Source organism: Cervus canadensis, chromosome 10 (assembly GCF_019320065.1).
Source record: "Cervus canadensis isolate Bull #8, Minnesota chromosome 10, ASM1932006v1, whole genome shotgun sequence".
In the NCBI taxonomy this organism is placed as follows: Eukaryota; Metazoa; Chordata; class Mammalia; order Artiodactyla; family Cervidae; genus Cervus; species Cervus canadensis.
In genome coordinates this window covers 33987606-34011865 of record NC_057395.1, presented here as the reverse complement: position 1 = coordinate 34011865, position 24260 = coordinate 33987606, and the positions used below count along the sequence as shown (strand labels likewise).

At 36.1% G+C, this 24260-nt stretch overlaps 1 protein-coding gene across 2 annotated transcripts in view; it reads right to left on the bottom strand.

Annotated features, from left to right (window-relative positions):
* Positions 1 to 24260, bottom strand: part of STAM (signal transducing adaptor molecule) — a 61707-nt gene that overhangs the window by 21441 nt on the left and 16006 nt on the right. For both annotated transcript variants that reach the window (XM_043478989.1, XM_043478987.1), the window contains 5 exons: positions 9682 to 9757; positions 9505 to 9600; positions 7880 to 8026; positions 3510 to 3600; positions 1455 to 1647 (listed from right to left, as the gene is read on the bottom strand). In XM_043478989.1, the coding sequence (XP_043334924.1) occupies positions 1455 to 1647; positions 3510 to 3600; positions 7880 to 8026; positions 9505 to 9600; positions 9682 to 9732 (578 nt within the window). In that variant the 5' untranslated portion in view covers positions 9733 to 9757. The remainder of the gene's footprint in view (positions 1 to 1454; positions 1648 to 3509; positions 3601 to 7879; positions 8027 to 9504; positions 9601 to 9681; positions 9758 to 24260) is intronic.

Below are 24260 nucleotides of genomic sequence, written 5' to 3'. Positions count from 1 at the left end.
TTTACTATAACAAAGAATTCTTATTTTTATTTATCTTTACCTTTTATGGTGTTTAACTTACATCTTAACCAGATGTGAAGCCCATAAGAATCCAACGAAGGAGGAAATGGGTGTAGCATTATTACAAACACAAGATGAGGTCTCAGAGAAGACATGAGACTCTAAACACAGTTCTTTTTCATATTTTGGAAAGCTGGTAAATGCTCTGAGGATCTAATATAAGGCTCTGAACTCTCTCCCCTGCAAAAGACAGATCCCCAGACTTCACTGTCAACTTCAGGACTTCTCTGGTGGCCCAGTGGTTAAGAATCTGCCTGCCAACGCAGGGGACATGGTTTCAATCCCTGGTCCAGGGCAACTAAGTCCACAGCTGCACTACTGAAGCCCGAGCTCTAGAGCCCACGCTCCACAAGAAAAGCCACCGCAATGAAAAGCCCACCCACCGCAACTACAGCAGCCTGACCCTGCTCGCTGCAGCTAGAGAAAGCCTATGTGCGGCAACGAAGACCCAGCACAGCCACAAATAAAAAATAAATATTTTTTTAAAAAACTGTCAACTTCAGGTGGTTCATAGGCTCCAGCCTAAGAATCTTCTGTAACAAGATAGATGGTAGACTCTGAATCCAGACCTCCATTTCTAAATCAGTGTTCTTTGCACCACATATTAGCATATTGTCCACCCACAAGAGAACACACATGATACTAACATCCCTAGGAGCACAACGTTCACAAGGAACACAATCCCCAGTGCATCCCCATGCTCACCACTGGATCCCCAGGGCCTACGATAAGGAAAGCTAGCCAGCCCTCAAGAAATATTTTTTGAATGAATGAATGATCAAGGTTTCATGCAACTTCCAAATAACCAGCGCAAACTACTTCACTTTCTTTCACTCAAGAAAACATATTAGTATGCAAGTGTGATACTAGAGGAATAATCTTAGATCTATTTGAACTGATCTTCAAAAACCACTTGCAATAAATTTTAGCACTTCATTATGAGTAACAATCACCAGTAGTTATCTTCGAGTAAACATAAAACTGTAGTAAAAACAGAGATGCACTGTATCATCTGATGATATAAATTAATTCAATATATTATATATTTCTTATAAACTCCATAAATGCATATATATTTAGTGCATTTTCTAAAATCTTAACTTTTTTACTAATTTAACAGTGTATAGTATCAGACAGAACCAAAAATGAAAAGAGTAAACTAGGCCTCCAAAACAAATAAAAAGCATTTAAGTGATAGATGAGAAAAAAATTAAACCATAAAATACAAATCCAGACAGTATGACACAAGCAAAGCAACCAACTATCCTACAGAGAAAATACCTGAGTCAATATTTGATTTTTTTATGTTTGATAAGGCAGTCAGCAGGAATAAATGAAACACAGAATATATTATGTATCTTCAAGTGAATATTCAACATAATAGTAACCATCACCTGTCATCAAGAACTGTAATAATTTCTCCAGCTTTAAAAGTCAGTTCATTATCTTCAGCAGCTTCAAAGTCGTATATAGCACGAACTTTCCGGCCTTCATGTTGATGGTTAGTTAAGAGGTTGGATGTGCTTGGATACAAAGTGGAAAGGGTGGTTGACTGCTGCCTTTGTTCCTTCAGGGATAACTCAATGGCTGGAAAATAATGAGTTTTAAAAAAAAGACCCAAAATGTTAATACACCCAACAATCCTAAGAAGTACAAAAAGATATCTGAGGGTAAAAAGTATTCTTCTTTCAATAAGGTAGTGGGAAGCTAGAACATATCCTGATATAATAATAGTGAACAAAAATAATGACATCAATTGTATTCATTCGTTCACACCTAAAAGTTTAAAAAAGAAATAAGCTAACAAAACAACTGAAGAGCATGATAGCTTTTTTTAACTGAACAGGTACAATTTAAAATATTCTTGGTAATAAAGTGATATAAACTCAAATCTGTTTTTTTTTAATTTAACTACAGATATTTTATATTTTCTTTCATCTTCTCATTGTATTTCTATCGCTTAAGTTTACCAAATAATAATCAAAATCACTTTGGAAGTCAAAAGTCCCAAGCTGGAGTCCTTCACTGGGGGCTCATTAAACAGAAGTCTCAAAGATAGCATTTGAGAGCCTGTGTTTTATTGTTCCAAAGGTCATTCTCAGGTAAGCAGTCTAAGAACTGGAATTTGGAAACAAATGCAGTAAAGTCTCACCTAACTAACACTCCAAATAAATCTGAAATGTGTCTGCTCTATCTCCTCCCCAGTGCAGGCCATCACCACGTCACTCAGGCTTTGTAATATAATCTTAATAAATTGACTATGCCACTTTCAATTCAACACATAACCCCTTCTTCCCTGCCACCTCTGTTCCAAATGAATAAAAGACCAGATGAGAAAATAAAGCTTTAAAATTAACATAAGAAAAAATAGGAAATCAGGATCCTGGGAGAGAGGGAAATATCTTAAGACATTAAAAAAAAAAAAATTGTAAAAGAAAAGCAAAAATTTTGAATACATCAAAATTTAAAACTTGTTTAATACAACATGCCATTATCAAAGTTAAACTATAAGCCAAAACCCAAGAGTAAACATCTACAATAGATATAACAGGCAAATGCTGATATCCAAAATAAAAACTTTGTATACAGCATTACTAGGAAAAAAATATAGAAAAAGAGACAATCAAAACAGTTAATAAACATACAAAAAAGGACTGAACCTCACTAGTAATCAAGAAAATAAAAATTAAAATAATTAGGTATCATTTCAAACCCATCAGATTCACAAAAATTACTCTGACAACACCAAATGTCATCGTGAGACTAGAAATAATAAGTGAATAATAAGAGCTTTCATACACTGTGGATGGGAAAGGAATACCACAACTACTTAGCAAAGTTGAAGATGTACCCACTCCATAAGTCAACCATACCACAAAACGATCTTTCACACGCGCACACACACACACTGAAGAACATGAAAAAGGATACTCAATGCTGCATATGTGTTATAGTAAAAGAAATCAGAAAATCCAGATGTCCATCAGTAGGAAGGAAGATAGGCTATAGCAGGTGTTTATTAGAACCTAAAGCAGGTGCTAATACTGGAATATTATACAGCCGTTAAAACAAATGAACGACATAAATACCTCAGTATGAACAGATCTCAAACATCACATGAAAAAAACAAGTTGCAGGTGGTACCTAGAGTACAGTACTTATGAAAAAAGAATTTGCTGGAAACAAAAAAGTATTTGGTATAATTTATGGATACACAGATAGTATAGTAAAAATATTATAGAAACAAGACTGAACAGACATACATGACAGTAGCTGCCTTGGAAAAGGAGAGGAAAGACGTGATACTGAAGAGAGGAACAGAGGAGAACAAAGCAGATTTCAGCTTTGGCTATGAACTCCTATTTCCTTTATTTTTAAACATCTCAGGGGGAAAAATATCAAGGAAGAGACCTATCACCTTTCCAGGGTCAGGGACTTAAAAAATGTACCTTTCGCTAAATCTTCCTCTTCTTTTTTGTTAGCCGCAGTACCAGGATCCTTGGCTACCAGAGCTGGGCTTGCTTTAGCTTGCTCTGCAGCCTAAAACAGAAAAAAGAAATGATATTTGAAAGCTGTTCTCAAATTTTCCTACTCCAATTAATCTAAGAACTCACAAGACCCCTCCTTGAATCAATCCACCAGACTTCTGAATAAGAAAGAAATCCAAGGGGAAGAAGTCTCCACTTTGACAGAAGACAGAGCTGAGGCAGGACTGCAGAAAACAGACTGAGCGTTCATTTCTTAGGGATGACAGAACAACCACACTTTGCCAGGTGAGTGAAAAGGTGACACTAGAGGCAGACAGTATGCAAACCAGCAAACAGAGGCTAGAGGAGATCTCAACATTTCTGGAAAATTTTACAACCAGAAAACAGGGTGCGAGGGGAAAGGAGATGACTACTTTAAAAACAAGTAGTTTTTAAAACATCTAGACAAGAGTTATATTTTGTTGTTTCCTTCCAGCTCAGAAGTCAGGAATCCAGATTTCTATATAATAATATAAATGCTCATAAGATTATACTATTTTCTAAACTAAAATACTAGTAGTCAATGTTGACAGTATATTATTGTTCATCTTAAACTATTTTGTAAATAAAGTAGAGGACAAATAAACACACACACACACTGATTCATGCTTATAGAAGTATAAAGCTTCCAAAGCCTTAATGACTGCTTGCTTTTTGTGTGGCCATCAAGGAGAATTAGACTCCAGTCTCGTTCTTCACCCATTCTATCATTTACCAGAACTGCTGGCACACGCGGGCACACGCGCACGCGTGGGCACACGCACACACACACACACAAACACACACACGTGCATGCACACTTTGACGCCTCTGACACACACTTGCTTCTACTCATAACGTCTTCCCCTCTAGCTCCTTTTACTACATCCACATTTTTTCCTACTAAGTTTCAACCCACAAGTCAGGGAACAGCTAAAATATCACTTTCTCAGTGAAACATTCCTAAACCCTCTAAGTAAGCATTCCCTTCTCTGTATTCCTCTGATTTTCAACAAGGTCCTATGACATGGGTAGTTAAGAAGGCAGGCTGTGGAGTCAGGCCAATGTGGTGTACGTCCCAGATGTACCACCTTCTAATGCATGAACCTGGAGCCCATAAGCCTCCTTGTGTCTCACGTTCCTCCTCTACAGAATGAGGCTGCTTACATGTCTATCCCCATAACCAGGATGTGCGTTCCTTGTGGGCTGTTGTGGCAGTTTAGTTGCCAAGTCGTGTCCAACTCTTTGTGACCCCATGGATTGTAGCCCACCAGGCTCCTCTGTCCATTGGATTTTCCAGGCAAGAATACTGGAGTGGCTTGCTGTTTCCTTCTCCAGGGGATCTTCTCCACCCAGGGATCAAACCAGGGTCTCCTGCATTGTAAGCAGATCCTTCCACCAACTGAGCTACCAGGGAGACTCCTTGAGGGTATACGGCCCTAAATATTATAAGCCGTGATTGTTGACTAAATGAAAGGCAAAATATTCAACATTATAGCAAATACAGCCTTCACTTAATATATTTTATAATGTCAAACAAATGCACGAGGGCTTCATTTTTAGGAAAGCTGATAAGAAAAGAGCTTTTGGACTCACTGAATAGAACATTAAGTATTTCCAATCTGACCCACCTCTAGCTGCAACCTTCCCTGGATAAAAATGTTTTAATTATCACACACCTCTTAACATTGAAGGTATGCTTCATCAGAGATAATCTTTTTCCTTATATATGCTTTTTTTTTTTTTTCACAATTTAGTGACTTTCACAAAATAGACATATAGATTTTTTGTGGTCTGTGAAGGGATCTCTACTGGTCAAGAAGGAAACGCAGAACTGAGCTATATTAAGCTCTACATTCCTGAACTGCTCTCTTTTCAAAGTTCCTTTCTATCATCAGGTTCCAAGTATAGCAACGCTACTTGTCTTATTAACCAGTCAAACGTAGTAGCAGGGCCAGCATCACTTCTCCCTCGAGGTCAAAAGTTAGTGCTACGAGAGAATCAAAGCAGCAAGAGTCAGGTGACTCAGAATGACTTTTCTTAATATTTTTACATTATTTTCTTCTGTACCTGGATGAAATAACATACTTAAAAAAAAATATCCTCATGTTTCCAGAGGTTTTTGTTAAATATGCTAACAAATATCTAGTCTGACTAAAATGCAGTAAGCATAAGCAACTAAGTGGCTGTAAAATTGGTAGGGACTTCTGCAGTTGATTCCAGATGACAGATTTTTTTTTTAATTAAACAAGGAGCTCTTTACAAACAGGATTTTCAATAACAAACAAGCTCTTCAGAAACTACTATTTAAAAAAAAATAGAAAACACCATTCTACCTCATCATAGTTTATATGCATTTTACATATTTCCTGTGGGTGAAACACAGCAGCTGTAACAGAATGAGCTTTCACATACTTTATAACATGTACATGAAAAAAAGAAAAGTCACTCTTTCCTACTGCTAATCTACATCTTGAATCTTCTGAACAAGACAGGAATCCCATGTCTACACCCATCAGTACGTAAGCAGTCTTCCCAGTGTTCACTCCACTTCTTGTCCTTCAAATCCTAGTCCGGACAGACACATATCTACTAACCTCAATAGCAAACGGAAGGCAGGATCATGTAGTGGAAAGAACACTGGACTGAGAGTTGGAAGGCCTGTTCCAGCTCTGTCAACCACTAGCTGTGGCCCTGGGCAAGTCACTTAACCATTCTGGGGCTCAGTACCCTCATCTGTAAAATGAGGGGATTAGATTAGAGGATCACGAGAGTGGCTCCCACAACTACCTGAGACTTGAGGTTAACCCAGCAAAGCTATGGATCCATCCGATCATTAACTCTTCTTCCTTCTCTTAAAGGAGCGGTTTTCACTGGCACCGAAAGTTGTCCTTAAGAGCAGTGCTGCTCAGACTCTAATGTGCACACAGTCATCGGGGATCTTGTTAAAATGGAGCTAATGAAGCCACTGCATGGTGTGTTCCACACGAGTGAGATGAGAGTTCTAATAAGCTTCCGGGTGATGGTGACTACTGACGGTCCACGAACTGCGCTGTGAGCACCGCGCTCTAGAACAGGTTCTCAGGGCACACAAACTGACATTCCACCAAGTAGCTACACTCTTCCTTCTCCACAGTGAGGACAGTCTCTGGTAATTAAACGCTGCTTCTGCTGTCATGTTATTATACCGTATCTTGGATTATTCTGCATAAAATTATTCCTTAACTACAGAGATTTAGAAATTATACTGAGAGTAGTAAAACGAGCTATCAATTATGAATGACTACTTCTCAAGACATAATTTATCACTGTAAAATTAGTCATAAGCTAAATTTTTTTTCAAGTAAAAAGAAAAATATCCTTTTCTTCTTTCATTTCCAGAATATATTTCTGGATCTTCACATCTCAAGAGTACTTTGATAAATCAGAAATGCCTTAAGAAGAAGGTCTAGATGAATCACTTCATAATTCCCTTGAAACGGCCAAAACCCTGAATGCAAGCCCTTCACAACTAAGCATTTCCCAATCGTGTTTTCACACCACTCATTACATTCCAGCCCAAGCGGTATAGTGGGGCAAGACAATACAGTAAGTTACCAGACATTTTAAGCCTGCTTAGTCAAGTGGGCATCCTAAATAATGGTTACCCACAAAAGAAAAAGAATAAAAACATCCCCTTTCATTTTTTTTTTCCTACATGACATAAGCTAGAGATTGAGCCCATTACATAAATAATTTTTTTAAGGCAAATTAAGCTTTTCAGTCAATCATATTTATTAGGAAGAAGAAAGAAGACTTCTGTGCTGGTCAGTTCTTATTAACGGGAAAGATGTTTTATGTGTTTCTCCTCCTAATGACCCCTTTATATCTCCCTCCCATTTTAATACAGGTGTTCATAAATTTCATAGTCCAAATAACCTCTAAACACATCCTTAAATTTTAAGGAAACATTATTTTAGAGCTGTCATTCTTTGTAGATAAAATTACAGCATGAAGAGCATTTAACAAGAATGTCAGTACTAACTAATAAAGCAATTTGCTCTGTATCATTAAAATTATATTTAAAAAAAATCTTAAATAACAAAACAGTTAATTCATTTAAAAAGAAGAAACAGTGGGGAAATGGAAGTTGGAAAACATTAGCAATCCACTATATATTCTTTTTGGCACCTTTATATGCCAGATTATAATTATTAATAAAATTCCTCTGGAGTATAAACAACTACCTGGGTTTGGAAGAAAAAAAGAAAACCTCAAATAAACACAGTTAACTTCAGAAACAAATGTAGCACACACAAATGTCTATAAAATACCTGAGAGCCAATAGCTGGAAACGTAACACCCTGTTCCTTCAGGTTCTTAATCATTGCTGATATTAGACTAAGCTGTGGATCATTCTTGAATTCATCTGTCCATTCAACCATAAGAGCCTTCAATTTTTCACACACTTTAGGATGACCCTGAAAAATAGAGAAAAAAATTTAACAAAAAATCACTTTCTGTTTAGTGATTTAATACAGTATTTCAGATCTCTTTTTAAATCATAAATTATCCCTAACTATAGGTGACACATAAGAAAACACAGATGGTTACTAGAAATAAGCCAGTTTTATTTTCATATTATGGGAAAAAATAGATGATACCATCACATATGTCACATCAAACCAAAACATTAGATATAGAGTTACTTATTTTGGAGGTCAGAAAGATAGGACTTTTCAGAGTATTTTACAACTAAGAGTATTTCAGGGTCTTTTACTAACTCATATTTTACTGCATATGAGGAAGACAGGAAAATCTATTTTCTTTTTTTCAGACCAATAAAAAAATAAGTTGGAAAAAAGAATAAATAGTACAGTTCTTTAATTCCTAATTCCTAATTTTTAATATGCATGACTGTGTTTTCCTCCAATTACTTAATTATCTGAGCCCTGGCCTGAGGCCCACTACTGTCCATATTCCTGGAAACTTCATTTCTTCAAAACAGCACCTCCCTCTTAAATATAAAACCAACAAGTTCACTACAAAATATCTGCAAAATAAAGTGAAGTTCTTTCTCCTATATGCACCTGCTTGCCTTTCAATGCAGTTGTTTATATTACTAAGTACTGAGTACATATCAATTAAAGAAAATATTATATTAGAATCTCTTCATAAATAGCTGTACATTTTGAATGGACATTCAAGACATCAAAAGAATAGTAAAGAATTAGTTTAAAAAAAAAAAAAGACCTAAATACAATATAACTAAATAACTGAATAAAGTAGCACAGGAGAAAATTATCACATAACCATAATGTATTAAAAGAAGATCAGAATTTTAAATTATCTCACTTCTTTACTGTTTCGTACTAAAATTTGGAAATGCTCATTTTTCAAAAAAAAAAACCATGAAGCATTTTCTCTTTTAACATTAAAAATAATTTTTCTTAATAATTACTCCACCCACCACCAAGAAAGGCCAGAGATAACTACATGAATTTTTATGAATGCATGAATTTTTACTGGGAAAACTTACATATTATTTAGTAATTAAATTTTTAAAATTCCTTCAACTGCTGGATTTGAATCCTTTACATTTTGTTAAGCAGATAATCTCTGTGCCCAAAGTAAACTGGTACCTTTTAATCAGACAGAAAAATGCATATTTTTCATCAGAAGAAAGGAATGATGAAGAAAAAAGGTTAAATGTATCCTAATTTGGCTTCACCAAAACCAACTCTCCAAGTTATATAAATACGTAGTCTCCTCAGCAAACCTAACATGGACTTATACATGGGATAAACATATCCTAGAAAGAGCTAAAAAAACAAAAACAAAAAAACACAGAATAGTCCTTTGTGATTTAAAAAGGTGAAGAACTGAACAATAAAATACACGTAAAATGCATGAAGAAAGAAGACAGTCTTAATTCATTTCTGGAAATAATGTTCTTTACCTTGTTTAATACGTTGCTTACTTCACTAGCAAAATCTCTCGAACATACTTCTAAGTGAAAAATTTTGCCACAGTTTGAGACACATGCTCCTAGAAGCTAAAAGGATAAAATTGGAAGTTAAAAGGGCTTGACTTTGGCAGACAATTTTGCTGTAGATCTTAAAACAAAATCACTCACGGTGAGAGCCTGCATAGCCACATGAGGATCTTTATGGTTTACCCTCCTCATAATAGACCGAAGACAATCTTTAGGTCTAAAAAATGAAAAGTGTAACAATTAGTTGTATATTCCACTTCCCCCTCCCACCTTAACTATAAAAGGCAATAAGTTGTGATACAAAATGGGAGAACCTGGTAGAGAATTTTAATTTTTATTAATGACACAACTGAAAAATTGTACACTAAAAAGTTCCTTCAAATTTTTCAACTTAGCAATCATAGACTAGGCACTTGGGGCTAATTCTGGTTGGAAAGTTTTGAAAATAAAATGACAGATCAAGAGTTTTACTTCTAGTCATGACAGAATAAGTGGAACTCCTGTTGTAAATAATCAGAAAACTGAAAAAATATATTTAAAATACACTTGAGACGTTAGGCCACAGGTAGCACAGAATGATGATCTGTAAGAATACAAAATAGATAAACCAAACATTTGCTTCAATTTTCTACACAGGGGCACTGCAGATACTGGAACAGGCTTTCTGTCTGCAGGCAGTTTCTGGATCTCAGTGCAGAGAAGGTGATCCCAGGAAGACAGCGGTGATCTCACTGAGTTGAGGGGACAGAAATCAGGATTTTAGCAGGCTAATTTCTGCACTTTTGAAAAGCATGTTGACAAACACAAAATTATCACTTCAAAGCATGACAGAGGCCAACTATAAAAAAGATTATCTGAATACTAAAACTGAAATCATTAAAAAATAATGATCCAAAGGTGATTCAGCACTATGATTACTTTTTAGAAAATAATTCCCAATACTTGCTTTACCACCAAGTTTTAAATGTATTGTTCATAAATCACATTAAAAAAAAAAAAAGAATCTAAACTGCAGGGACTTGTGGAAAGGAGGCTGGAGAAAGACACTTTGAAATGGATCTTTTACTTTTTATTTCACTCATTTCTATACTGCTGAAACATTTTAACACAGCCAATTTTAAAAACCAAAGCAAAGAACGTCTGACACCAAAGTATAGTTTGCTATGGCAACCATAAAAAGGATAATGCCAAAGAGGAAAGTGAAGTAGGATATGCTTGAGTCCTGATAAATACTTCATATATGCTAACAAAGCAATATCTTTTTAGATACATTAAGCTAAAAGAATAATCCATTCAGAGTTGTATATAAAACCGGTGCTATTAAACAACAGAAGTGACCCACAAAACACTAAACTACCTCATTCTGTTCCGTGTTTTTTTAATTCATCTTCTCAGTATTTCCACAAGATTATAAGCAAAACACAGAAGTGAAACTGAAGTATATATATACACATACCATTATTAAATGTTACTATGCAACAAAAAATTATAGCTAAAATAGTTTTCAAAAAGGCTTAAGAGTTATGTGATCTTATATGTATACTTATAGCAGATTCACACCGTTGAACACAGCAGAAACACAACATTGTAAAGCAATTATCCTCCAATTAAAATAAAACATCCTATGAAAAACCATAAAAAAGAAAAGAAGAAAGAGTTATAAGTGAATTTAAAGTAGGCGTCCTCTGGTCATTATCCTCTGTTGATGATAAATGAACATGGACTACAAACACAGCATCTGTACAATTTATCACCTATACGCATGCCCCTCTGAGAGTGAAAGGCGGTGCTAACCAGGCATAATGTATGCAGACAGTGAAACTACCCAAGGCAAACTGGATGCGTGGTCACCCCAGCCAAAATTATATTCATCCAGACATTATCTTTTTATGCATAGATCTCGGACATGTAGTTCATATCAGAGTGAGAAAAAAAAGGCAGTACTTGCATCAAGTTGTGGCTTCTAATGTCTTTTCCTTAAATCATAGGCCAGATAAGAAAACAGGCCTTTCACAAATGCACACGGCTGCCTCAGCATGTGTCAGCTCTGATGAACTAAAGCATCAAAGTCAGTTTCTTTATTCACAACATTACTCCAATCCACCTCAACACACTGCACTGTAGGCTTCAGAGAAAAGACAGCTTTAGGAGGGGGTCCCTGTCTATCCTCTCACCCCACACCACTCTCGTCATTTAGGTGCTATGCCTTCAACACGGCCGAAGCTCAAGAAAAAGTCACTGAGCCAAAAGGAACAAACGCTACTTTTCACTGTTGTACAATAATTAGTATTTTGAATAACTAAATAATCTTCACTATAAAGCTCTATTTGTTACCAACTTCTGCATCTTCCACTGAGTTTGCTTCCCGTGTGGAAAATGTACATGCTCTCACAAAATTTATTTCTGAAACTTGCATGGTAAGGGAAAAATGCACAATAAGAAGTGTGGCGAGAAGGACAGGATGTGAAGAAAGAGACTGATGGTACATACAAGATGAAGTATTTTATAAAACTGCCTGCTAAGATAAAATCTGCATGTGCCTTTAGAGGGGACTACCAACAGATTCCACCACCAATCAGTTAAATCCTGATGTCTCTCAAAACCCTTCCTCAAACCCCATTTTCGTATTTGAAAGCAATCTGTAAGACTCATCCACACTTTTCCTTACCTTGGGGTGGAAAAAACAAAAAGATAGGAGGGATCAAGGATACAGATGAGAACAAGGAAAGAACTCTCCCTCACCTTTTCCAGCCCCAAATAATGCTCTTAACTTAGACGTGATAAATGGCCACAGTGTAAATCACACCACTGTAAAATGTAAAGGAAGCATATTGTTTCCTGGGTTTCCAAAGTCAGGATATAAGGCAAACATGGCGATTAATCAATTTTCCTTGCTAGGGAGTTCCTGTTGGAGCACATATCCTGCCATCTCTCAAGTATGCGCAATACGGGCAACTTCTCCTCAATTACTGAAGCAAAACTGCTATGTTGTACACCAAGCGAAGAAGATGGCTGGTATATGTAGGGCCATGTTTAAAATATGGATACTCTGAACAATCATACTCAGTGTGGGGAGATATTCACACTCTGTAAGAGAAACGGGACCTGAAATTGTGAGACAGCACACAGAGTTCACTCAGTGGACAGGAGACCAAGTTTTCAGGGAAAATAAAATGGAGGGGGCTGCAAACAAACACAGTTACGTTCGGGAAGCTAAACATGCATACAATGCAATTCACAGGATCAAAGAAAACTAAAACTAATTTTGCAATCCTGCAATTCTCTTTTCAAAGAACAATGAACTTTCAAATCTCTTTGAAGAGCCCTGAGTACATTTCCAAAATTGTCACATTATTTATAAATATCTATCTACTTGTAGGTATGTTGTTGTACAGTTATGACAGTTAAACAGCTCAACATTTGTCCCTGGTTATCAATTAGTGAGATTACCTGAAAAGGTCTTTCCATTAATATATAAGGAGAAAGACAAAAATATTCAATGATATTGCTGGATAAAAGAAGTCAAGCTTTAAGAGATCTTACACTTTGTACAACTTTTTAAAAGTCTCTTATTTCAAATATGTCTCATCTCTACATCTCAGATGAAAAGTACTTTTGTACCATAAAGATATCGGGTTCAACTGTAATGAGATTTCATATGCTTGAGTAAATTATTACCATTCAAAGAGCAGTGAATTTAAATTCTAATTACTGCATCTATTACTAAACTTATGATTTCAGATCAATCAACTTTTCAAAATGAGAATACCACCTCTTTATTATTCCCCTCATGGGGCCTGAAAGAAGAACAATAGGGCATTTCCCTTAAAGTATTGTAAATATAAAAGAAAAACAGTTTTAAAAAAAAGTAGCAGTAATAACAATCCATAGTACAACTCACAAATGTGCTTGCATGGTTAACCTCTCATCACCTTTGAGGCAGGACTGAAAAGGTACAGAGCTACTAGCTGTGTGTTTCTAAATAGGGGCAGAAAAATTCTTGTGATGTAAAACTATCTGGTGTATCACATCTCTGGCCCCTGCCTAATCGATGTCAGTAGTAACCTCCTGTCACTGTGAGAACCAAAACCATTCCTAACAGAGCGACACCACTGGGCTGAGAACCACTGCTAGACAAAAGCGGCACTGTGATTCAGGAGAAAGAGATGCAAGGCCTGACAGACCTCATCTGTAAAAGGGGACTTCGACACTTCCTGTTCAGTATGTTATTACGTTACTCCCAGAATCGTGCCAGGGACTTAGAGACACTCGATGTGAGTTCTAGAAAGCACACACGTGTCCTATTCTCCTGAGTTTTACTTCTACAGCTTTAGCTTTCAAAGCTATTTTAGAGTGATTTAAACTTTACATTTTCATTTTATATGCTATAAAAAGTACTTTACCACAAACTATAATTCAAGGATATTGTAGAGTGGAGAGTGAATATACATATGCATACTTTTACAGGTCTTAGTACCTAGCAGGCATACACTAAAAGAGATGAGAACTCAAATCTTTGCTGATCAAAATTAAAGAAAAAAAAAAGTTAATTAACAGAAAAGATAAACCTGCTTGGAATACTAAAGGGAATCTAATTTAGAGGATGACTTTCAAAAGCATAAAGGCATTACATTAACAATAAAAGTTTAATATAAAATACAACAGAAATCTGAACTGAAATGAATAACTGTATACTCAATGTCATATTCAAAGTGCACATATTACTCAGCCATTAAAAAGAATTCATTTGAACCAGTTCTAATGAGATGGATGAAGCTGGAGCCCATTATACAGAGTGAAGTAAGCCAGAAAGATAAAGAACATTACAGCATACTAACACATATATATGGAATTTAGAAAGGTGATAACGATAACCCTATATGCAAAGCAGAAAAAGAGACACAGAAATACAGAACAGACTTTTGAACTCTGTGGGAGAAGGTGAGGGTGGGATATTTCAAAAGAACAGCATGTATACTATCTATGGTGAAACAGATCACCAGCCCAGGTGGGATGCATGAGACAAGTGCTCCGGCCTGGTGCACTGGCAAGACCCAGAGGAATCGGGTGGAGAGGGAGGTGGGAGGGGGGATCGGGATTGGGAATACATGTAAATCCATGGCTGATTCACATCAATGTATGACAAACCCACTGGAAAAAAAAAAATAATAATAATAATAAAAAAAAAAGTGCACATGTGATTTGTAACATACATTACATAAAACACAGTCTACACAGCACAAGGGGAAAAGCGCAAAACACTGAACATAAATAATCAAATTCTCGATTCTGAGCTTATTAAATAGGTATTTCTTATGAGATGACCAATGGAACATGAACACAGTATACAAATAACATTATCTGGTTAGTGAAAGAACAAGTTCATGTTCCAGAAGGACTTCAGCAGAAACAATGAGGATTAACGGAAATGCAGGTAACACTCACTGAATTCTTAAACTTAGTATGATATTTGAGTTTCCCAGATCATTTAACACAGAAGTATATATCAGTCAAACAAAACACAAGGTTATATCATGTATGGGAGAAAGAGGAATCACTAAAAACTTAATAAAATCAGTATGTCTTTAAATACATTTGTTGTTGTTTTTCAATTGCTAGGTGGTATTCAACTCTTGCAACCCCATGGACTGCAGCCCTCCAGGCTCCTCTGTCCATGGGATTTCCCAGGCAAGAATACTGCAGTGGGTTGCCACTTCCTTCTCCAGGGGATTGTCCTGACCCAGGGATCGAACCTGTGCTTCCTGCACTGGCAGGCAGGTTCTTTTGCATCTGAGCCACCTGAGAAGCCCATTTTATATACATTACCATGTGTAAAAATAGCTAGTGGGAAGCTGCTTACAGCACAAGGAGCTCAGCTCAGTGCTCTATGAAGACCTGGAGGGTAGGATGAGCAAGGGAGGGAGGCCTCCGAGGGAGGGATGCACATATACACATACCTCACTCACTTTGCTGTACGGAACACTGCAGAGCAATTTTAAACTCCAACTGAAAAAAAACTGGTACGTCTTACTTAGTTCATGATTTTGACTTTTAAATAACCATGCACTGTAGGTACTTGAGGACTCAGCACAAAGAAGTGAGAAGAAACATAAAACTGGTAAAAATAACCTGAGTAAAGAAACCTGACTTCCAATTTGCCTCTACAACTTTCAGACAAGTCACATTAAAATCTCAGTGCTTTAGTTTCCTCATCTGTGAAATGATCTCAGGAGTCATGAGGACTCTGTAGATCCTGTTCTACTGAATACACGGTGGTTTAAAAAATCATGTAAAATACAAAAGGAAAATCATTGTCTGGGGCAAGTGAAGATGGAAATATCAGATCTAATCAGACCCATGTCTCCACTGCCTGGTCAAGGTCTTGGCACCTACAGCTGTTGCCAATTTCTCCTGAATCATCATATCACTTTCCCCTTACAAATGGTTTACCTCTTCAGGGTACGCCATTGTTATAATACAGTCTATTTTGAAAAAAAAAAATTTACCATCAAACCAGCAGTTACAGGCTTCACTTAAATAGCAGCAAAAAGGACAAAATGAGCTTCTCTAGTGGGTCAGTAGTAAAGAATCTGCCTGCCAATGCAGGGAACGCAGGTTCAATCCCTGGGTCAGGAGGACCCTCTGAAGGAGAGCATGGCAACCCACCCCAGTATTCTTGCCTGGGAAATCCCATGGACAGAGAGGCCTGGTGGGCTACAGTCCACAGTGTTGCAAAAGAGTCAGACAAAACCTAGTGACTAAACAACAAAAGGATAAAATACCTTATTAAAAAACTTCACCAAAAAATGAATGAGATTTGTTAACAGGAAAACGTTAAAACACTATTAAAAGATACAAACAGAAAGATATGCTACATTCTCAGACTGGAAAATTTTAATATCAAAAATCTATTCATTTACAACTAAGCCCATTAAAAAAAAAAATAGTTCTGTTCATAAACTAGCCAAGCCAATCCAAAAGTTTATGTGAGGACAGTAGAAAGGGACAAGAATATTAAGAAACTGTAAAAAAAAAAAAAAAAAAAGAAAACCAGCCCTGACAAGTATTAAAATGTATTATAAGGTTTTAATAATTAAAACCACATGGTAGCAGCACATGAATAGATACATGCCAATGAGACAAAAGAGAATTTAAAAAAAAATCCAAATACATAAAGCAATGTAATATATAAAAGCAGTATTTCAAATCAGAAAGGACAAAGATCATTCAATAAATAGTGCTGAAATTTTGAGGTAGCCAAACAGAAAAGAATAAATTTAGAGCCATACCTCAAACTACATAATAAATTCCAAATAGATCAAAGACTTAAACGTAAAAAATGAAATCACAACTACAAGAGACTTTGGAAGACAGTTTGCCAGTTTCCTAGAAAAGCCATGTACAGTCCTATCATACAATGCAGCAAGCATGCTCTTTGGTACTTACCCAGTTTTTAAAAGTCTATGTTCGTACAAACAAACAAAAAACCTGCACATGCTTTCACACCAGTTGTATTCACAATCACCAAAACTGGAAGCAATCAAGATATCCTTCAATAGGTGAATGTACACACAAACTATAATACATTCAGGTGAGGAAATATTATTCAGAAATAAAGAGAAATGAGCCAGCAAGCCATGAAAAAACACAGATGATGCTTAAATGCATTTTGCTAAGTTAAAGAAGCCAGTCTGTAAAGGCTATACATACTAAATGCTCCTAATTGTACATTTTGGAAAATGGGAAATTACAGAAATAGTAAAAAAAAAATAATAATAATTGGTGGTTGCCAGAGGTTGAGAGAGAAAGGGGAGGGATGAATAGGGGGAACAGAGGACATTTTAAGGTTGGTGAGGCTACTCTGTGGTGATCCTGTAACAATGGTGTACGTCATTATGGACTTGTCAAAACCCATAAAACTGTACAGTATAGAGTGAGCCTTAACATAAACTACAGACATTGGTTAATCCACGGACAGAGGAGCCTGGAGGGCTACCATCTATGTGGTCCAAAGAGTCAGACATGACTTAGCGACTACACCACCACCACATTGATTCATTCCTTATAGTATATACCACATTAATGCAAGATGTCAATAATAGAGGAAACTATATATGGGGGGATGGGTTATGGAATTCTTTGTACTATTGGCTCAATTTTTTTGTAAATCTAAAATTCTATTTTAAAAAACAAAGTACATTAATCATAAAACAAAAGCTGAAACTATAAAGAAAACATGAGATAGTTCTACTAAAACCTTAAAGAAAGAAAGTCTATTAACTCAAAATTCTAAAATCCAGAAAACTGATAAATTCAGCTATATAAAAATCAAAAACTTCTAAATGGGAAAAAAAAGTCAAATGAATAATGGAAAAAATATATACATGATTCATATAACAGATGAGGTATGTATAAAGTCCCTACCACAGATAATAAACAGTCAATAAATGAAAGACTTCAAGACCGAAGGCCCGCCAACTGAGGGTATGACTGTCACAAAACAAACATTGGAAGAGATCTGTTTCTTGACCTGAAGCTGCCCTTCTAATCTGAAGACGCCTAGGTCAGAGATTACTTTTCCCTTAAAAAAAAAAAAAATCAAGACATATGCTATCAACCTTTAGTTAAAGCCCAAAGATAGTCAAAGTCCAGGTCCAGGAAAGGACAACATAAAGCCAATGAAAAATATTTTTAAAAAACTCTTTCCCAAAGGCTTATATTCATATTTTTCACGAAATGTCAACGACTTATCATTTTCTTCTTCTAATTTTATGTGAATAAATCAAAAGACTTACTATCTAAATAGATCCCTTAGCCAAGTACAGAGAAAAGTTTATCATGTTTTCCACTCTCAGTCAACTGTATTTTTGTCAAAGCAAAGATAGTTAAGATATAAAATAGCACAAATTAATCTGGATGTCAATTACAGAATATTAATTTTTCATTGTGGACAATCAATATTTACTCACATCTATTTCTTTATATATGAAGTTATAAACAAATCAATCAAAACTAACAGACAAAAGCTATTTATTATGTGAAGACACATTAAAGAAAACTGCTACTATTATTCTGAAAGTTCTCTTGATTTTGAACAGAGACTTTTCAGTCTATCATATGACCTCACTGGCTAAGTATTTTTCAGTACTTAGACACTGGAACTGAACACTAAACATCATGTGAATATCTTACAAAGTCAGAAAAAAAAATTTCATAATTTTTTTTTAAGTTTTAAGTCCAGCATATTCAAACACTTCAGGGTGACAGGATATGTTAAGGAATTAAGTAATTACAAATGTAGAACAGTGAATATAATATGCTTATTGCCTATCAATGTGGGAAAATTATTTTTGTATTTGTATAAAGGAACAATAGAAAGATACAAAGGAAACAGAAGTGGTTACCTACAGAGGATGGGGGAGAGAAATAGGGACAGGAGTTATTTTGTCAATATTTATCTTTTTAAGTTATTTTAATGTTTGAGCCATGTGAGTATTTTTGAAACAAAAAAGTACACATTTCATATAAACATAAATATTTCTATAAATCAACAAACAAATACACACATATGTGTGGTTCAAAGAGGAAGAATTAAGGAGGGTTTTCTGAAAGACTGCTGGAACCATGTTCCTGGGTCACAGTTCTCTGAGTAAATGAAATTTCACAATAATTGGCTCTTCATTTCCCCTTAAAACTTGAGAATATTTTCCAAATGACCACAATTCCAAAATAGTTTACAAGAAAGAATTTTTTTCTTTTAAAAAGAGCCAAAGGATTTTAAAATATTATTTTCTTAGGGGATAAAGACTTTAATGTAAGTTATTTTATTTATATACTAAATAATTCTATAATATATTGCTGGTAACATATCATTTTGATTAAAATAAACAAATCTTACAAAAACAGAAACACTTTTCTTAAAGTTCCCTCCCCCTTCCCTAAATCCATCCTCTTAAATAGATCTGTACATTTCATAAAATCAAAGATTAACTCCAAATGACAATTTTTTTTTGACAATGTTTTTTTTGTTTGTTTGTTTTGTTTTGTTTTTTTTTGACAATGTTTTTTAAAAAAAAAAACCTAGACTGTTGCCTAGTACACAAATAAGCTTATGAACTGCATACTTCAACCTGCTCTATCTACACCAGTCTCAGGAAAACTCATGCCCACTTTCCCTTTCACACCAGTGACATGTTTCAACCTTTTCTAAAGCATACCAGGTACCCAGAGTACTTCACTAACAATCTACAATACATATGTTCAATATTCGTATGCTACCATCAGCAACCCATACTAAACATATCTAGGTTCCTAGACAACATAAACCAGATCTCCATGAGTTTTCCATATACCTAATTATAAAATGATTAAAAAAAATTAAAACAAAACTGTAAATGGTTACCAGGTTCAAGGGAAGAGGGGAATGGTAAGTTGTTTGACAGGCAGAGTTCACCTGAGATGATGAAAAGTTCTGGAGACAGACAGCAGAGATGATCTCATAGCAATGTGAATGTACTGAATGTCACAAACTTAGATCAAAGAAAATGTTTTCATGTATAATAATACATTTGTCTTTATAATAATGCAGCCATAAAATTTTTTATTTTTGTTACTTTTTATGGAGAAAGGGACCTAGGAAGACAAAAGTGCTGAGGGCCCATGAAAATAAAAATGTGGCCTTATTTCCTACTATGTGCTTATTTCCTACTATGAAGTCATCAAGGCACAGCAAGAAGGTGAAAATACAACCAGATATGTATGTAAAACATCATTTTTAAAGAGAAATCACACACATAAACAAGCTTTGTGGGTCTGCAATTTTTGAACCTTAGTGAGACTACAATGGTATCTCAACTATTATATAGTCCTTTTCAAACAATTCTTTATTAACAAGAGCTAGAAAGAGATATCACATTTACATAAACAAATAACTGCGTGAAAATTAACATAATGAGACTTTAAAGGAACCAGAGACCAAGAACTATTAAGGAAGAAAAAATAAGTGAAAAGGGAAAAGGAAGAAAGAGGAAAGGAAAGAAATATTAATTAAAAAAAACAAAAAGAACCATCCCTCTATTTAAATTAGCAAAGCTGAGAACACTTCCCAGGTAAATTCACAGATTTGGCACAATGTCAATTAAAATCTCCAAAGGGTAACAAAATATTAAAGAAAAATACTGAGAGAATGCCCTCTAAAGTAAATATGAAAAAAGTATAAAATGAGCATGTATCTAAACCTACTGATACTAGATAACAACAAAATACAAATAAAACATAACTGTTTAAAGCAACAAATTAGTACATTTTAAATACATATCTAGGTTCTTAGACCACATAAACCTGACCTGAGGACAATATGGATGGAACCTTGAGGGCACTGCACTAACTGAATTAAGGCAGAGAAAGACAAACACCGTCTGATCTCACTGGTATGCAAAATCTAATAAAATCAAACTCACAGAAACAGAACCGAGTGGTGGTTGCCATAAGGCTGGAGGGGTGGGCAAGAGGTGGGCAAAATGAGTAAAATGGGCCAAAAGGTACAAACTTTCAGTTACAAGATAAGTAAGTTATGAGGGTGTAATGCAGAGCACAGAGAGTATAGTTACAATACTTGGTTGTATGTTTGAAAGTTGCTGACAGAGTACATCTTTTCACAGTTCTCATCACAAGAAAAAAATAGGAAATAAAATTAACAAATTAGAGTTTCTAGTATAATAATGTTAGCTGCAGAAAAACAAATTGATCTCTTTAAATCCTCACAACGTATCATATGGGATTTTTAGATGGGTTCAAATTTATTTTTTAACTAGAAAAATATGGAACATTTCTAGTCATGAAAGGGAGTTTGTCTTTTCATTTCAAGCCACTAACCACATTATTATAAAAAACATCTACAAAATGAAGAACACCAAACTAAAGATAAAATGAAAACTGATGGGGTGAAGAGAGGAGGAGACTTTCCAACTTCAATGCTAGATAAAAGCTTTATCTCCAAAACACACAGGGATGGAGCTAGGTGGATACATCATCCTCAACAAACTGTCAGACAATATCACTTTAATCAAAAAGGAGCAGAGGCTTACCCCTTTATCTCCAAAACACACAGGGATGGAGCTAGGTGGATACATCATCCTCAAAAAACTATCAAAAAGGAGCAGAGGCTTACCCACTTATCCACACCCCAGATACTATTATAAACACTTTGCGTGTAGTAACTAATCTCACACTCACCATAAACCCCCTATGAAAAAGATACTGTTTTTATTCTCAAGCAGCAAACTAAAGTTACTATGACCACCGGTGACATAGCTAAGCAGTCAGAGCAGGGTCCCAGCCCAGGCATCTCACCGCGGAGTCCATGCCCTCAACCACTAGGCTATTTGCTTTCCTCTGCATAACAAGCTACAAATCTACATCTACTGGACACATATAAATTACTATTACACAGGACAAATTTCAAACAAGGAAGGTTTTCACAGAGTGCTTTGAGGATTTAGATTTTCAGCCAATGGGATAAGGAAAGGCTTTATGGAAGAAATAATATCCACAGTGTGTCTGGAGGATATGAGACACCGCTGAGACTGGAGATGAGAATATTCCCCACTGGAGGAACAGAGGGACCAAAAGCAATACAAAAGGCTGAAAAGCACAGGCAACTCAAATATTTGAGTTGAAAAGAATGTGTTGTTGCTGTTTAGTTACTAAGTCATGACCGACTCTTCTGCAACCCCATGGACTGTAGCCCACGAGGCTCCTCCATCCACGGGATTTCCCAGACAAGAATACTGGAGAGGCTGACCACTGCCTCCTCCAGGGGTCTTCCCCATCCAGGGATCAAAGGTGCATCTCCTGCACTGGCAGGCGGATTCTTTACCACTGAGCCACCAGGGAAGCCCGTTGAAAAGAATAGTGAGTACAAAAGAAGTAAACGAAAAATAAATGATTCAGAGGCCTAAGGAGGTTACTAGGCTTAATTCAGTGGAAGGTAGGGGAGTAACAATGGTCAGAGTTGTCACATGGCAACTGGTTATAAGAACTGGAAAGAAAAAGACAGAAGGAAATGACAGAAGGTTAATTCACTAGTCTAAGCATGGTGAAGGATGGCTCAAGTAAAGTGCGGTCAACAGAAATAGAGAAAAAGGAATAGAAAAGCAACATGCAGCAGCTCCTCGAACTTCAATTAAATTAAGGAAGCAACCAGGCCGGAAAGAACAAGATTGAGGTTACTAAAATGCAAAGACAACAAAGAGGATGGATGAGGCCACACTTGGAGGCCACAACTTTGGGAGCCAGCCAGGAGGAGCACATTATAGGCGAGAAAGATCTCAAGTGAAGGGGCAGAAAGGCCTTAAAGACAAACTTTCCTGCCTAATCTGACCAAGTTCAGGACTTAACTAAGGAGACTCTATGACATCAACATCATGAGAGAGAACATGGATCAAAGTGACAGAATTCAGTAAGAAACTAAATGCAGGGGTGAGCCTGAGATTTTAAGCAGAAATGAGAATAACCTTGTCATTAACAGAGGTGAGGACAAAGGAGGGAATGTAGGTCTAAAGCAAAAAGGGACATGAGTTCAGGGTTCTAGGTGGTGAGATTGGGGCTTATAACATGTGATATTCTGAAATTATGCTGCATCCATGGGAGTAGGGCTTAAGTACAGAATCATAGCTAAAAATATAGAAGTCACATAAAGATACTTGGAAGCTGTGAGAGAAAAAAAGAAAGAAAAAGTGCTGGGTAGAAAAAAAAAGGGTCAGAGAAAGTTTAAGGAACTACGTCTATTTAAAAGGGATCGAAGAAGAGCCTGAGAAGGCACCATCAGAGGGTTAATACTACAACCAGGAGAATCCAGTATCATTTAGCAGCATGATTTTACAGGGAAGTATGTAAATAAGACAGTGTTTGTGCGGCACAAAGAGATAAATGTGGCTACTCATAACTGGACGTTATCAGCCCAGGAATGGAGAAAACCATTACTCTGTATACGCCTTGTAAACCACTACTCAGTTAATCCCCTTGCTGCACTGTTTAGAAAGCCCTGTATTACCAAAAAGTCTGTAGGCCAAAAAGTTTACAATTCTATTTCCCTAAACTGTCTCTTTCAGTATCATTGATTAGTTGAGTCGAATGTGCAGATGTGACAAAGAAGAAAAGAACACAGAAAGAACCAAAAAACTTGGTATCTGAGAAATCAGTGATGACTTTAAATATCAGTGGGAAAAGAAACAACCTAAATATCCATCAACAGATGAGTGCATAAAGACTGGTGTGTATATAATGGAATATTACTTGGCCCCAAAAAAGAATAAAATAATGCCACTTGCAGCAACATGGATGGACCTGGAGATAATCATACTAAGGGAAGTAAGCCGGAAAAAGACAAACGCCATGTGATATCACTTACATGTGGAATCTAAAATATGAAACAAATGAACCTGTATATGAAATAGAATCGGGGACAGAGAGAACAGACTGGTGGTTGCCAGAGTGGAGGGGATGTGAGGGAGGGACGGAGTGAAGTTTGGGATTAGCAGATGCAAACTATTATACAGAGGATGGCTAAACAACAAGGTCCTACTGTGTAGCACAGGGAAACATATTCAATATCCTGTGACAAACCACAATGGAAAAGAATGGAAAACATATACAGGTAAAAGCGAATCCCTTTGCTGTACAGCAGAAATTAACACAACATGTAAATCAACTATATTTCA